Source organism: Octopus bimaculoides, chromosome 25 (genome assembly GCF_046866305.1).
Source record: "Octopus bimaculoides isolate indiv1 chromosome 25, ASM4686630v1, whole genome shotgun sequence".
NCBI classification, from domain to species: domain Eukaryota; kingdom Metazoa; phylum Mollusca; class Cephalopoda; order Octopoda; family Octopodidae; genus Octopus; species Octopus bimaculoides.
The window spans coordinates 2,469,183-2,484,182 of record NC_142952.1 but is presented as its reverse complement, the minus strand read 5'-3'; the positions used below and the strand labels follow the sequence as shown (position 1 = coordinate 2,484,182).

General features: G+C 38.2%; 1 protein-coding gene and 1 long non-coding RNA gene across 3 annotated transcripts in view; one reads left to right on the top strand and one right to left on the bottom strand.

Annotated features, from left to right (window-relative positions):
* Positions 1–722: 722 nt before the first annotated feature.
* LOC106877541 (tubulin--tyrosine ligase-like protein 12) lies at positions 723–14,734 on the bottom strand. 2 transcript variants are annotated; one of them, XM_014926466.3, is made up of 14 exons: positions 14,568–14,734; positions 12,121–12,254; positions 10,482–10,646; positions 9,342–9,378; positions 8,449–8,608; positions 7,456–7,589; positions 6,394–6,581; positions 4,924–5,127; positions 4,158–4,269; positions 3,551–3,702; positions 2,792–2,873; positions 2,179–2,247; positions 1,616–1,754; positions 723–988 (listed from the first exon to the last, which is right to left on the bottom strand). In XM_014926466.3, exons 1-14 carry the CDS (start codon positions 14,682–14,684, stop codon positions 840–842), a joined length of 1,842 nt encoding a protein of 613 aa, XP_014781952.2. In that variant the 5' UTR covers positions 14,685–14,734; the 3' UTR covers positions 723–839. The 2 variants fall into 2 exon arrangements, with proteins under 2 accessions (XP_014781952.2, XP_014781953.1); XM_014926467.3 differs by lacking the exons at positions 12,121–12,254; positions 14,568–14,734 and adding an exon at positions 11,588–11,637.
* A 124-nt stretch (positions 14,735–14,858) lies between these two features.
* LOC149131043 (uncharacterized) overlaps positions 14,859–15,000 on the top strand; it is a 4,391-nt gene continuing 4,249 nt past the window's right edge. The window contains exon 1 of the long non-coding RNA XR_016238371.1: positions 14,859–14,985. This is a non-coding gene — a long non-coding RNA (uncharacterized LOC149131043). The remainder of the gene's footprint in view (positions 14,986–15,000) is intronic.

The following is a 15,000-nucleotide window of genomic DNA, read 5'->3' as shown; positions in this document are numbered from 1 at the left end:
TGTATTTTGTTTTTCCAAACAGTTGCAACTGTGGTCAATTAGACTGATTAAAATATTGCTGTTTTGCTTTGTTTCAATTATTAGTATCGGAATAAATCGCTGCTAGCTACCAGCTCTAGTTATCTTTATATCAACCCGTCTCCTTTCTTTCTCTCTTCCTCTCGCCTTTCCTCACTCTTTATGTGTGTAGGGGAGAGGGCAGGCAGAGGCAAGGTTGTGTGCTTCAGAAGTTTGTTATGCGCCAAAGTAGTTTCGAGTTCAGCGCCAGTACGTGGCACATTGGGAGGCAGGTGTCTTCTATCACCCCAGCCGACCAAAGCTTCGTGAATGGATTTGGTACACGGAAACCGAAAGAAGCTTGTCGTATATATATATATAAGAGAGAGAGAGGTTAGCTTGTATATGTGAATATGCATTTATGTACATATGCGCATATATATGCGCATATATACATACGCATATATATATATATATATATATATATATACACATGCACACACACATATATGGAATAGCAGTTTGACCTCTTACGATTTGTCAGGTGGTTTTGTTTTGTTTAATCAACTCTTGAAAGAGAAAAAAAAAGGGCAAAGCCGAAAGTAGAACGGTGGCCATACCTACATGGAACATGGATGTTAAATGATGTTGATAGTGATGATAAGGACAGACAGCATTCTTCTAATTCTATCATCATTCCATCTCAATTAATTAATTACAAAACATTTTTTACAACATAAAAGAGTAAAAATTTTATTTTAAACTCAAAACTATTTCATCATAACATCTTTTTTGTTATTCCTCTACAGTTTATTTAACTTAATTGCTGTAACTTTTGCTTTTCATATTTCGATAATCGGTCGGTTTTCGATGTCATCCAAAAACAGGCAGCTGAAAACATCATTAGTAAAAGACGGGTGGTATTTGTTGGCACGGTAACAGTCTGGGACAAAATTCACTTCGCAGATAACTGGCAGGATTTTCTTATTACCTAGAAGGAATATAAAACAAAAGGTGAGTTTTTTTTATATTTTAAATAAAGGAATAGAAATAGAAATATTCAGAACAGAGAGGTGAGATCAGGCAGAGTTTTGACAGGGGCAGTGATGTAATTAACCCCTCAGTATAGGTATTAGGCCAATCCATACAAGGAATTTTACAGGTTCTTCTTAGGCTACACAGAGCAAGGCATTGCACTGCTTGCCCACAGTGTTTCAATGCACTCGGAACTACTTCCCATCTGCAAGGGGCTAAAGACAGGGAGGAGAGGTTAACACTTGAATGCATTGGTTTATATATGTGTGGCTACTTGTGTATGTAACCTTGTCCTGACATCATTTGATGGTTACAAACATTAAAAGGGTAAAGACCCCCCCCCCCCTCTTCAATTATGAATGACCATGGGATTGCCCCTAGAAAGTTACCCTCTGAGGCATAAGTCTGATCAAAGGTTGTTTATGGAAGGCCAAAATTCAGAATGTAAAGACAGACAAAATAATGACATTTGTTTTACTAAATTCTCTGTTATTTTTAAAGATGGTGCATACTAACAGAAGCATGATAAAAGAATTAATACCATCGTCAATTAATGACAATCAACAAAGCTCATCAAACTCACCTTCATCGTCAGTGCCCCATTTAAGCAAGAAATCAATGCCATACATGGCTCTCGACTGTGGGGAGTGGGGTATTCCTCTGGGGAAAGGTTCTTTTGTGGCAGCCAAAAATAAACTGCGGAAGGATTTGAAGATCTCTTTCTGAAAAATTGGATAACATAAAGGATTATTATAATTCATTTGTACATACATGCAGGCATGTGTACATGCATACGAGTTCAGTCACACATACACACACAAAGGCTTCTTCCAGCTTCCATCCATCAAATCCACTCGCAAGGCTTCGGGCAGCCCAGAGCTATAGTTGAAGCCACTCATCCAAGGTGCTGTGCAGTGGGACTGAACCCAAGGCCATATGGATGGAAAGCAAGTCTCTCACTCATGCAGCCATGTCTGTGCCTATAAAATATCTTTCAATGCATAATAGGTAATTATTCCTATGCCAGGAATTGAACCCAGGTCTCTTGCGTTGAAAGCCCGGAATCCAATCACCAGACTGCATGGGATTGCTTACATCATGTACATGGAAAACAGACAACAAAAAAAAACATTTGCTTCGACTTACTTCTACATCATCCCAGGGATATTCGGGAAATTGACTGTTGAACATTGGAATAAACTCATCGTAGTTAACCTGATGTGAAGAAATAAAATTGGAGTTTATAGAATAGAGATGAAAGCATAATGAGATTTGTTATTGCAGACATGTCTAAGCCATGTTGGACTGGGACAGGAAAACTATACTTAATAAAGTCATGGCCACATAGATATATGAAGACTGCTTGGATAAATGTGCATGAACATTTTGCTTTATGTTCCTTTATTTCATATATATATATATATATAAACTAAGTTACTTCATTATAGCTTTGAAAAAATAACTGCTAAAATGGAACTGCACTCTCCAAAACTTGCACTAAGAATAAGTAGAAGGTAAAATTACTACCAACTGTTATAGCAAGTTGATGCAGGTAGTTTGTCCCATCCACCTCTGACTTCTAGTTCATGCAATTGAAGAAACAGAATTATTTATGGGATGACCCAATGTGTGTGTGTTACTAAGGTTACTATTGATGATGACTGTGAAGATAGCAAAGACAACAATGAGGATTATGCTGACAACGAGGGCAATAGTAGTGCTGACAACGAGGGCAATTATGACTGTCGTAGTGACTCACCTGTCTTAAAGGAGCGCTATCATCATAATTCATCACAGTGAAATGTTTCTGGTAGTCGTTGAAGCTGTCCAAAGAATATTTCCTTAAGAAATATCAAAACAGAGAAATTAAAAGACATTCCATTATAAAATATAAAAAAAGTAAAAATTGATGACTGAAATGTGTGTTTGTCCCAACCACCAGCACCACCACTGCTTGACAGCTGGTGTTGCTTTGTTTATGTCTCCATTACTTAGCAGTTCAACAAAAGAGACCGATAGAATAAGTACCAGGCTTTTATTCTTTGTAAGCCTAGTGCTTGTTCTCCTGGTCTCTTTGGCCGAAACAGCTAAACACATCAACATCGGTTGTCAAGCGATGGCAGGGGGTGGGGACAGACACACATATACAATTCTTTCTTTCTATGCGTGAGTGTGTGCGTCCATGAGTATGCGCGCGCGCAGATTCTCTAAAGGGAGATAACTCTAATCCTATTGGATTTACCTCCCTTGGACGCTATGTCTTAAATGATTTTATTTTGGAAATTTTCCTATTTTTTATGCGTGTTTCTTAATTGAAATGTCTCAATAAATCACCCTCTGAACAAAGTTGGGCCTCCCATAAGCTAATTTTGCACTTTATTTTCTTATGCACGTTTCGTTACGTAATCATGTAGGAAATTTTCACTATCGTGATTACACTTACTTTTTACATAGAGTAATGTTTTCTAATAGGTTTTAAATGACTGGAAGTGGCGTATTTACTTTGAAGGTAACTTACTTGTTGCAGAATCTAAGGAAAAAACATTGGTACGCATACAACTTCAATGGCTTCACACTTCTCAACAAAACAATATATCGGATGTCAAACTTGACAGATCCTACACCTTCAAAGTGGATCAGCAATGGATCTTCAACATATTTGCAAGCAACCTGTTTGGGAGAGGAAGAAAAACAAAGAAATGCATTTAAGGAAATGAAAACAACAGAGAGAAAAACATCAAAGCACCACACGATCCAATCTTTGTTGCAGTGTGACAGCCTGGATGACCCTGGAGTTATGCCAGGAGACACTTGCCCAAAGTAAGGTATTGTGCAGTGGGACTGAACCTAAGACCACAAGGTTGGAAAGCAAGCTTCTTAACCATGCAGCCAAGCCTGCCCCTCACCAACAATCTTTTACTTTATATCTTTTTGCTTGTTTCAGTCATTAGACTGTGGCCATGTTGGGGCAACACTGCCTTGAAGACATTTGAGTCAAATGTATCAACCTTGGTATTTATTTTACTTTTTATCAGGAATGGGGAAGAAGGGGTGGAGGATAAAACGGTGTATTCATTGAAGATATATGGATGAAAACAAACAAACACAAACAGCGTTCTGCTCACCTTGGGTCCTGATTCCTGAAGTCTGACAATATAAGGGAGCTGGTCAGTTATGTGAGTGTCAAGGGCACGAGCAAGATTCCATGGTTTGCAGATCCAAAGGTTATCCAGATTTCTGAAAGACAATCAAAAGCTACATGGGTGGACCATGTGAAGCTACGTGTGTGACTGCATGTGAGTCTGAACGAGCATGATGTCAGACTATGCGAAGCTACATGAGTGGAGACAGATGAGGTTACATTTGAAATTACATGTGGGGCTAAAGGAGTATTATGTCAGACCATACAAAACAAATGACACTACATGGTAGTGAAACAAGAGCATAGACACACACACACACACACAGATATAAGCATTCCACACTTTTTATTGATGATGCTACATAAAAACCATATGCCGGAGCCAAGTGAAAAGCATCCAGTACACTCTGTAAAGTGATTGGCGTCCAGCGGTAGAAACCATGCCAAACCAGACTATGGAACTTGTATTTGCACATATAGATCCAAGATGAGTTAATTTTAAATCCCCTCACAACAGCCACGTGTATATTATACACACTCACACATAACAGGCTTTCTTTAATTTCAATCAACTAAACCTATTAGCAAGGTTTTGGTCAACCTGGGGTTATAGTAGACAACACATGTACAAGATGCCATATGGTAGAACTGAACCTGAAACAATGTGGTTGAGAAACAAACTTCTTAACCACATAACCACACCTTGAAATATAATGACACACAATGGACAAACAAAAGTAGTAATATACCTTTTCTTTCGGTGCTGGAAATAGGATACAAACAGAGGTAACTCAGTATTGAGATTATAGGTGACGGGCAGCCATGATGGTCCATATTCTAAGGTATCTTCATTTTTACGGTCCAGTCCAGATCGTCGTCCAGTTACTGCCAACAAGTCTTTTACAGTGACAAGAGATTCATTTGGGAATTGATTGACAAGATGATGCAGATTTCTATAAAATAAAAATAAATATATGCATAACCACATGCTTTGTATGTACGTATGTATATATATATAAAATATATACCACAAATGAAGTATAGATAAACAAAGAAAACACTTTCATACAAAAGTACAAACCAAGCCATAACTTTAACAGAGTACATACACAAATAACTATTCACACACAAAATTCATTCTGCCACTATAAATAATGAGTGGAAATCAAACCGGTGAGTGTGTTAGATAATAAGGCATTAAGATAATATGACCCTCCCCAGACACAGCTAACAACCTAAATTTCAGCCACTGGACAAACAACTCTTGTTCATTTTCCTACCAGTCAGATTAAATTTCGCGAGCCTTGATTATAACTAAACATGTTCACTCCACCATGTTGGCCCTCTTTTTAGGTGCAAAATATACTGTCATGTGGCACTAACGCATGGACGTAGCAGGAAACGTACAAAAGGTTATAAACTTAATCATGTATTCATTCTCTACAAACACTTGACAGAAAACATTCAGAGCATTGATTGTTTGGACATGCTCAGTCAGCCATAACTTATGACACCAAACATTGTCACTTGATACTAACACACTAATGTAGTGGGGAACTTACAAAAATTTCTAAGACCAGTCATGTGACTATCCTCTACCAATCAAATCCTCTTCAAAATATATACTAAATTGAGCCATGAACTCCCTATAATAATACGGCAAACTTCAAACACTAGTCAGAAGCTAGACAGCTGCGACATAAGCCACGTCTTTCTATTTGAAAGTGTTTGAAAATCAGTGTAAACTGCGAAACCAGTTAAAACTTTAAATATATTAATAAAAAATATTTTAACAATTCTCAGTGCATTTTCAGCTTCTATTTTTCCTATAAATATATATTATTAAATATAATATGTAAATTATTTATATGTTTTTAAGTTACAAAACAATTCGTCGTGATATTAGAATTTTCTTTTTTTCTGTTTCCATCTACTTAATCCACTCACAAGGCTTTGGTCACTCCAGGGGTATCTATAGTAGAAGACGACAGCCCTAGATACCATGCAGTGTGATTGAACCCAAAAACCAAATGGTTGTAGAGTTCACTTCCCAGTATATACAGAATTAAAGTGTTCTGTCCAGGAACACAATGACAACAAAACACCACGGTTGGGTTTGAAACTTTGAATAATACTCCATCAACCTGGCCATCTTACCTATTTATACATGAAGAGAGAAGTAAGAAGTTAACAAGGTGCTTGTGTTGGAAGCAACTTACTTAAAATTCTTCAAATTTTCTTTCACAAATAAAATATCAGCTGAATCACGGTCATCAACAACAACAAAACGTGGATCAGTCAAATGGCCCTCCATAGTGTCATAGTCTATGTAGGCCTTCAGTATGTTCTTGTTCATCACAAAAGGTTCCTCATCTTTATCGGGAAGGGTAAATTTAGAGCGATATTCCTAAAGAAAGAAATACATCAATAGATTAATGAATGGCTGGACAAAGGTGTTAGAACAGACTGAGGTAATGGTTCATGAGAGAGCATCCATGAGAGAACTGGGTGAGAGTTACTGGAAGAACCAGTTAAGGGTGTCAAGGTACAAGCTGAGGATACTAGGGTACCAGAGTACCAGCTCTGGAGAGGAGTATTAGGTGAGGGTAAAGGAATACCAGTTGAGGGCAATGGAATACAAGCTGAGAGTACTGGACTACCAGTTCAGGGTACCAAATGAGAGTATTGGAGTATCAATAGTGGGTACTATAGTACTAGCCAAGGATATTAGAGTACAAGATGAGAGTACTGAAGTGCTAGATTAGTATACCAGTGTACCAGATCAGGGTATTGGAGTACCATTTTGAAGTACTAGCTGAAGTTTCTGGAGTACAGGCTGAGGATACAAGAGTACCAGATGAGGACACAAGTATCAAATGAGGGTATTGGAGTACCGGATGAAAGTACTCGAATCCCAGGTGACACAATGTTTCTGAAGTGTTAATGATTCAGCGAATGACACCAATGTCTGACTGGTACTAATTTTATCGACTCTGGAAGGAGAAAATGGCGTGTGCATATGTGTGTGAGAGTGCAAGTGTGTGTGTGTGTGTGCATGCACGCTTGGCTCCAGTACCAAAAACATACTTTCCCCCGAAACAGGCTGAATACTCTGCCAGCCATACCAGATTGTCAGCATCGAAACAGCTGTAACCACTCATCTCACACAAAGAATGTAAAGAGGCATAATTCAAAAGCACGACATTTAATCAATCAAATTGGTTGCCAAGGCAACTCAGGATTAATGGGCCAAGACACTGGACAGAAAAGAAGGAACTTACATAAAAATAAGCATCAGAGGGTTCCTTAGGAGTGTAATCAATGTCGGTTAAGTCGGTATATTGCCATGGGATGAGCCGAGCAGAATGCTCCACAGCGGAGTACTGTTTCTGAACGTAATTCCTTGAGACTGCATCTGAATTCAACCCACAAAAATAGTAAAGAAGTTGTAAATATAAACATGTAAGCATACTTAAAAAAATGTGTCAAAGAGAAAAAAAAAACAAAAGGAAGTCATTTAATAAATATCAAAGATCATATAAATATTGGTTTTGAATTTTGCCACAAGAGGAAGAGGGTGCTGAAAAGTTCCAGGCTTTAAGAATATCACGAAAGGCCTGCTTGGAGGCCGAACCTTCCAAGTTCTTTTACAGGGCTTAGAAAAACTGAAAAACTGTTGCAACAAGTGTGTGAACCTGAGAGGGGGAATATGCTGAATAAAATCAATATTAACTGATCCTCCTGGATTTTCTTTAATCCAAAAGCCACAAACTTTTCAGCACCTCCTCATACATCATCCCCAATACACAACTGGTACTTATTTTATTGACCCCAAAAGGGATGAAAGGCAAAGTCGACCTCAGCGGAATTTGAACGCAGAACATAAAGATAGATGAAATACCACTAAGCATCTATACTAGAAGACACTTGCCGGAGGTGCCATGCAGTGCGACTGAACTCAGAACCATGTGGCTGCTAAGCAAGCTACTTACCACAGAGCCACTCCAGCACCTACATAATGGGCTTCTTTCAGTTTCTGCCTACCAAATCCACTCACAAGGCTTTGGTTGGCCCAGAGCTTTAGTAGAAGACAATTGCTCAAAATGCCACACAATAGGACCAAACCTGAAAGCTCATGGTTGGAAAGCAAGCTTTTTAACTGCACAGTCATGCTTATGCCTAGCGATGCCTGTGCTCGTAAAGGACTGAACAAGCATTGGTCCATCAAAATGCAACAGCTTTACAGATAGAAAATAGAAGAGAAACACAATTACCTTTAGCCTGCAGGTCTTTAAGAGGAAATATGACGGAATAACATAATTGATCCAAAACATAGTAGAAGGGAACAACACCGAAAGATGGATCATCTGAATGTTGGATCCTTGAACCAAATTCATCCATAATATACCAAAGTGGCATCGCTTCATCAGAACCCTACAGAAAAAAGGAAGAAGCAGATTTTCAAAAGAAATTCAATTAATGTAATGCAAATGTTAACATAATTTTAGTGTGTGCATATGTCTATCTAGGAGTAGTTTTTAAAGTATGGCTTTTAAGGGTATGGCTGTGTGGTTCAGAAGTTTACTTTGCAATCATGTGCTTTTAGGTTCAGTCCCAGTACATGGCAGCTAAGACAAGAGCCCGCTAATATAGCTCAGAGTCAACAAATGCTCTATTAGTGAATTTCATGGACAAAAACTGTGTGGAAGCCTGTCAAACTGTGTGTGTGTGTGTGTGTGTGTGTGTGTGTGTGTGTGTGTGTGTGTGTGTGTGTCACCCCACCGGACTGGGCAGCGTGTAGTGCTCTTGAGCAAGATACTTTATTTCACGTTGCTCCAGTTCACTCAGCTGTAGAAATGAGTTGCAACATCACAGGTGCCAAGCTGTATCGGCTCGTTTGCCTTTCCCTTGGATAACATCAGTGGCGTAGAGAGGGGAGACTGGTATATATGGGCAACTGCTGGTCTTCACAAACAACCTTGCCTAGGCTTGTGCCTGGGAGGGTAACTTTCTAGGTGCAATCCCATGGTCATTCATGACTGAAAGGGGTCACCCATTATTTAACCAATACTTTTTTAAATACTTGTAATGCAGTTTCCTACAAAACAACCTCAGTCTTCAGCATGGTTTTAAAAAACAAATTATAAAAGAAGTCTCATATAATTACCATTGGTTCATTACCAAAACTGTAAACTTGATTGTATCTGGAAAAGTAAAAGAAAAAAGGGGGAAAATATTAAAAATTAAATCAAAACCAAAACAGAATTTAAATACATTTTCTTTTTCATCATTATAACCACAGCTAGTCTTCATTGGGCTTCAAATTCTGGCACAAGGCCAGCAATTTAAGGGGAAGGTGTATGTTGTTGATTACATTGACCTCAGTAGACAACTGGTACTTATTTTACTGGCCCTGAAAGGATGAAAGGTAAAGCTGACTTTGGTGGAATTTGAACTCAGAATGTAAAAAACAGATGAAATGCCACTGAGCATACTTCTGCCAGTTTACCATTTTACTAATGCAAAAGATTGGTTTCGAATTTTTTTGCACAAGGCCAGCAATGTTCAAATGAAATGCCACAAAGCATCTTTCCCAGCATGCTAATGGTTCTGCCACCTCACCGCCTTGCCGCTACCCATCATTATCAAAGCATCCACAACTACCTCACCTTCATCATCACAGTCAGTCAGCCCACTGCCACCACCACCTCCATCATCATCAACATCATCATCACCACTATTCCTTTCTTCCACCATAAAATTGTTAATGCATGAAGCTACGTAAGGGTAGCCTTCGAACATAGACAGGTTCTTAATCTCACACCTTAAACTTCATTCTGTCCATTACATTTGCTGGCTGGTTGTGTCCTCATCATAATCATTTAATGAAAGAAGAATGAATGAATGAATGAAACAAGAATGAAAAAAGACGAAGATGGAAAGATGGAAATTAAAGAATGAAAGAAAATTATCATTACCATCATCATCATTTTAACATCTGTTTTCCATGCTGGCATGGGTTGGATAGGTTGACTGAGAGCTGGGGGAAACTGCACCAAGTTCCGATCTGATTGGACATGGTTTCTACAGCAGGATACCCTTCCCTAATGCCACCAACCCCAAGAAGAAAGAAAATATAATGCGGAGGAAGGAAGGGGAACAGCAGAAACTACTACTACTGCCACCACCACCAACATCATCATGTAAACATACCAATGTTTCCAGTTTGTCACACTAAATAAATTTAAAATAAAGTTACAGAAAAATCTATTCAAACGATGAAGATTTAATGAATTAATCTACTTACAGCCACATTTTATTGAGAATTTCTTGGATAATGTCATCGGAGGATTTTTCATCTACAGGAATATTCATCAAAGAAGCCATTCTGTCTACAAGACTTGGAATTTGCTTCAGATGCTTCTCAGCATCTTGTACATCATATGTCCAGGCATGGTCAATCAGGTAGATGCTGCAACAATATGGAATACAGGGTAATCATTATTGTACTGGGCATTTTTTTTTTTATTAGTCCCTAATCAGCCACCACCACCATCCTCATCACCACTCCTATCATCATCACCCTACCACCACCACTGCTGTCATCACCCCCACCAGCACAACTATTGCCACCACCACTGCTCCTATCATCCCCCCACCAGCAGTACCACTTCCCCCATCACCAGTCATCATCACTCTACCACCACCATCAGCCCACCATCATCTCACCAGCACTACCACCACCATCACTCCAACACTATCATGGCCTCACTGCCACTGCCATTATCACCCCCACAAGCAAAACCACAGACACCACCATCATCCCATCCCATCACCACCAACAATTTGACTGAATTGTGTTTTGATATTTCAATTCACATCTGATGAAGTGGCCTGGTTATTTCTGCTCTATTATGTAATCCTTTAATAAACAATAATTAGCCATTCCCCTAGAAATGTTCATCACACAACTGAAAAGTCAACTTCATTCTTATTCATCCATATTTTACTGTGATAAAAGCACAGCTTATTTCTGTATTGCCTACAGGGGACTAAACAGAGGGGACAAACAAGGACAGACAAAAGGATTAAGTTGATTACATCGACCCCAGTGCGTAACTGGTACTTAATTTATCGACCCCCGAAAAGATGAAAAGCAAAGTTGACCTCGGCAGAATTTGATCTCAGAACGTAGATGAAATACCGCTAAGCATTTCGCCCGGGGGCTAACGATTCTGCCAGCTCGCCTCCTTCTGCACAGCTTCTAGTTGTTTGTACATACATTGGATTCACAGGGTGATTAATATTATGAATTAACTAGTTAACATTGCATTATTTGTTTCATTAATTGGGTTAATGGATAGTAAGTATTGTTGGTATTCCTTTCAAGTAGTCTGTTAACCGAATACTTACATGAAGTCTTACATCATTTCAAGTTATGCCTATTTCACCTTTGTGTTTTTCTTTAAGAAATTAATGAGAAAAATAAACCTCAATTTCAGTAAACATATTTAAAAGCATAAAAACTTTAAAACAAGAAAAAACACCTAAACAGCAATATTGCAGTGGAAAATCAAATAAAATACATGGGAAAATATGCACAAATCATTTATTAAAACAAATATAAGACAATAAAGTTTTTTAAATGCTTTATTGTGATAAAGTCATTTTTCAAGTTGAGCCAAATTTCTTGGAAACAATTACCAACATATGGTTAGGTGTGCCTGTATGTATATATATATATATATATATTTATTAGAGGCTCCAATGAAGTTATAAGGGGTTACTCAAGACACTCAACTACGAGTCCACTGCATCTTGTAGCAGAAACAGCTGTAAGCTAATGAAGTTCATAAGATGATCGTTTATTCCTTTGCATTACATTTTCTTTATTTATGTGTGTGTGTGTAGTTAATTTGATAATGGAATTTATAAAGAAACTTAACTGTTTTCCATCGTCTGCTGCTATGTCCGAAAGTGTGACCACCCTCCATAGGGGTCTGCTGCTTTTCTCATTTTCCTCTTCCTCTTCAGTGTAATCTACCTGCAGCATTGCAAACATTTCACCCGCATCAAAGACCTTGTGAAACGAGAACAGAAAATGAGAGAAAATAAGGGAGAAGAATTAAATTTACACAAGAATATAGACAGCATCATCACCATCATTTTATCGTCCACTTTTTCAATGTTTGCATGGGTCAGACAAAGTTAATTGAGACAGATTCTCTATGGCTGGATGCCCCTTCTTGTTTCCAGCCCTTGTTGCCAGCAGATCTAAGAAACACATAACAATGATGATGGTGATATATGGTAGGCTTCTTCTAGTTTCCATCTCTCAAATTTCACTGACAAGACATTGATCAACCCATGACTATAGAAGAACACACTCACTGACAATGTCCATACAATGGGAATGAACCCATGACCACGTGATTCTGAAGCAAACTTCTTCACCACGTGACCGTGCCTGCACCTGTTACATTGAATGTAACAATTTATAAAATTGATGATTTTAAATTGGTGTCATTTATGTGAAGGGTTTAGTGGTTATAATGCCGGTGCCACATAAAAAGGACCCATGCTGGTGCCACATATAAAGTACCTATGTAGACACCACATATAAAGCACTGATGCTGGTGCCACGTACCAAGCACCGATGCTGGTGCCATGTAAAAGAAGCACCCAATACATTCTGCAAAATAGCTGGTATTGGGAAGGGCATCCAGCCGTAGAAACCATAACAAAACAGAAAATTGGAGCCTGGACAGCTCGCTGGCTGGTCAACTCCTGTCAAAACTGTCCAACTCATGCCAGCATAGAAAACAGACAGTAAATGATGATGATGATGATGAATGGCAAGCACCCAAATATTAGGGCAGAAACACAATGTTTTGTTCTGTTGCTGCTGTGGTTGTTCGTCTTTTTGTTTCTCTTTACTTTCAAGAAGTTTTCTAAATATAGTTAATTTTGATTGTAATAAGCAACACCAAATAAAAGAAAACTAATAATAAATGAGGAGAAACTCCCTTGGTAGAGATAAGTGAGTTTTGATCTAAGATTAGCAGGAAAAAAATACGAAGTATGTGAAGTATTTTGCATAGATTAAATTCTTTATTACACAGGAGATTAGGAATTTGATGGCTTTACTATATTTCTCTTCAAATTTAATTCTGAAAATAAAGGTTTTAATAAAATAACCATCATTACTAAACTGATGTTTGGAGCATAAATTAATGTGAAATTTTGATGGAATGTTGTAAATTTCGATCACTTTAACCCTTTAGTTACCATATTTCCATAGAAATACACTGACTTCATTTCAATTAATTTTGAAAATTAATTAAGAATTTAGCAAAATTACTTTCTCATTATTAAGCTGGTGTTTCAAACAGAAATTATCATGATTATTTGCTGTAACAGACATCAAGGAGAAGCTCATAAAATCAGTCACCCAAATGGTGACTTCTTTCCCCTACATACAAAGCATTGCAGAGTTGGCATACGAAACAGTTTCTCAAACACTTTTTTATTATTGCCTCTTTCTCTTTTGCTAATACTTTTTCAACACTGTCTCACTACATTCAGCACTTTCATGAGTTCAAGCAGGCAACTCGATCCATTTGACTTTTTTTATTTTTAAGTCTGGTATTAATTCTATCGATCCCTTTTGCCAAAATTACAGGGACATAAACAAAGCAACAACGGTTGTTAAGCAGTGGTGGGGGACAAACACACCACATTCACTCGCAAGATAGGCCAACGGGCGGAGGTAAAGAATATGCACACCACTCGTTTTCGGCGTAACCCTATAAGAAGTGGATGAGATATGACCACTCGGCACTCTCTCCCCAGTTCTTATATTAATCATTAAATCCAGAAATACAACACGAGGGATAACGGTAACAACAGAACAATAATTTATTCTAGGTTGTTGTAGAGCCGTTTCGCTCCTGGGTCAAACAGGCATGCCGCTAGAATACCAAAGGAAGCTTCGACCACACGTCGGGGTCGAGTTGGGACAGCCTGAAAGAACGTCCTGTCGCCACAGCTGCTGGATGGAAAAGAGAGCGAACGCTATTGTAATAAGGCCGTAATTAAAACTTATATTGAAGAAAAAAACAGACAGTTTAATTTTGGGGATGTCTTTTTGTTTGGGTAGAGGAACGAAATGAGACGTCGAAGAAAAGTGGTTAAAGAAACACTGCCGTAATGAAAGTGACAACTGCTTCTGCGTCGAATACACCAGGATCGTATCATTAAGTTGCAAGCGAAAATTATCTTTTTAAGTCTTGATATAACCAAAATAAAATGTAACAAACATGAAAAGAAGTACTGAGGAAACACGAATGTGACGAAAGCACCTGCGTGAAACCAAATATTTTAAATGTCCTACCTGTCCACGAAGTTTGTTGAATAATGTTTCCCAAAACCTTTCAGGAACGGTCTGCAGTTGAGGTCCATGGAGTTGCTTAAAAGAATCAAAGTCAATATTTTCACTGGACATCTCCATCGTTTTCTTGCCAACACGTGTATTGAGAGTAACTTTCCGTTAAGATGTGTACACTAAAATGTGACGTCACGAGTTTGTATGTATCACGTCATAATTTACATGGTGTGGTTTCTTTTTTTTTTTTTTTTTTTTCCTTTATAAAACGCGTTTTACCGCTTTTCTTTCGTACTTCACCTAAAAGAAGTCGCCGTTTAAATCAAATTATGGCACGACACAGGGCGCAGACATTACTATGTGTTTTTTTTTTACACCGTCATACATACAAAGTCGTGACGTCACACTTTTGTGTGCACATTTTAACGTAAAGTCACTTTCA

What these genes read in the sequence shown, in the direction of transcription:
- LOC106877541 (XM_014926466.3), bottom strand. Translation starts at nt 14,684, where the DNA reads ATGGAGATGTCCAGTGAAAATATTGACTTTGATTCTTTTAAGCAACTC. An exon ending in CCTCTGATGCTTATTTTTAT is followed by an intron (nt 6,582 to 7,455) that starts GTAAGTTCCTTC and finishes TTCTTTCTTTAG; the next exon opens with GAATATCGCTCTAAATTTAC. An exon ending in TTCAGGAATCAGGACCCAAG is followed by an intron (nt 3,703 to 4,157) that starts GTGAGCAGAACG and finishes TCTCCCAAACAG; the next exon opens with GTTGCTTGCAAATATGTTGA.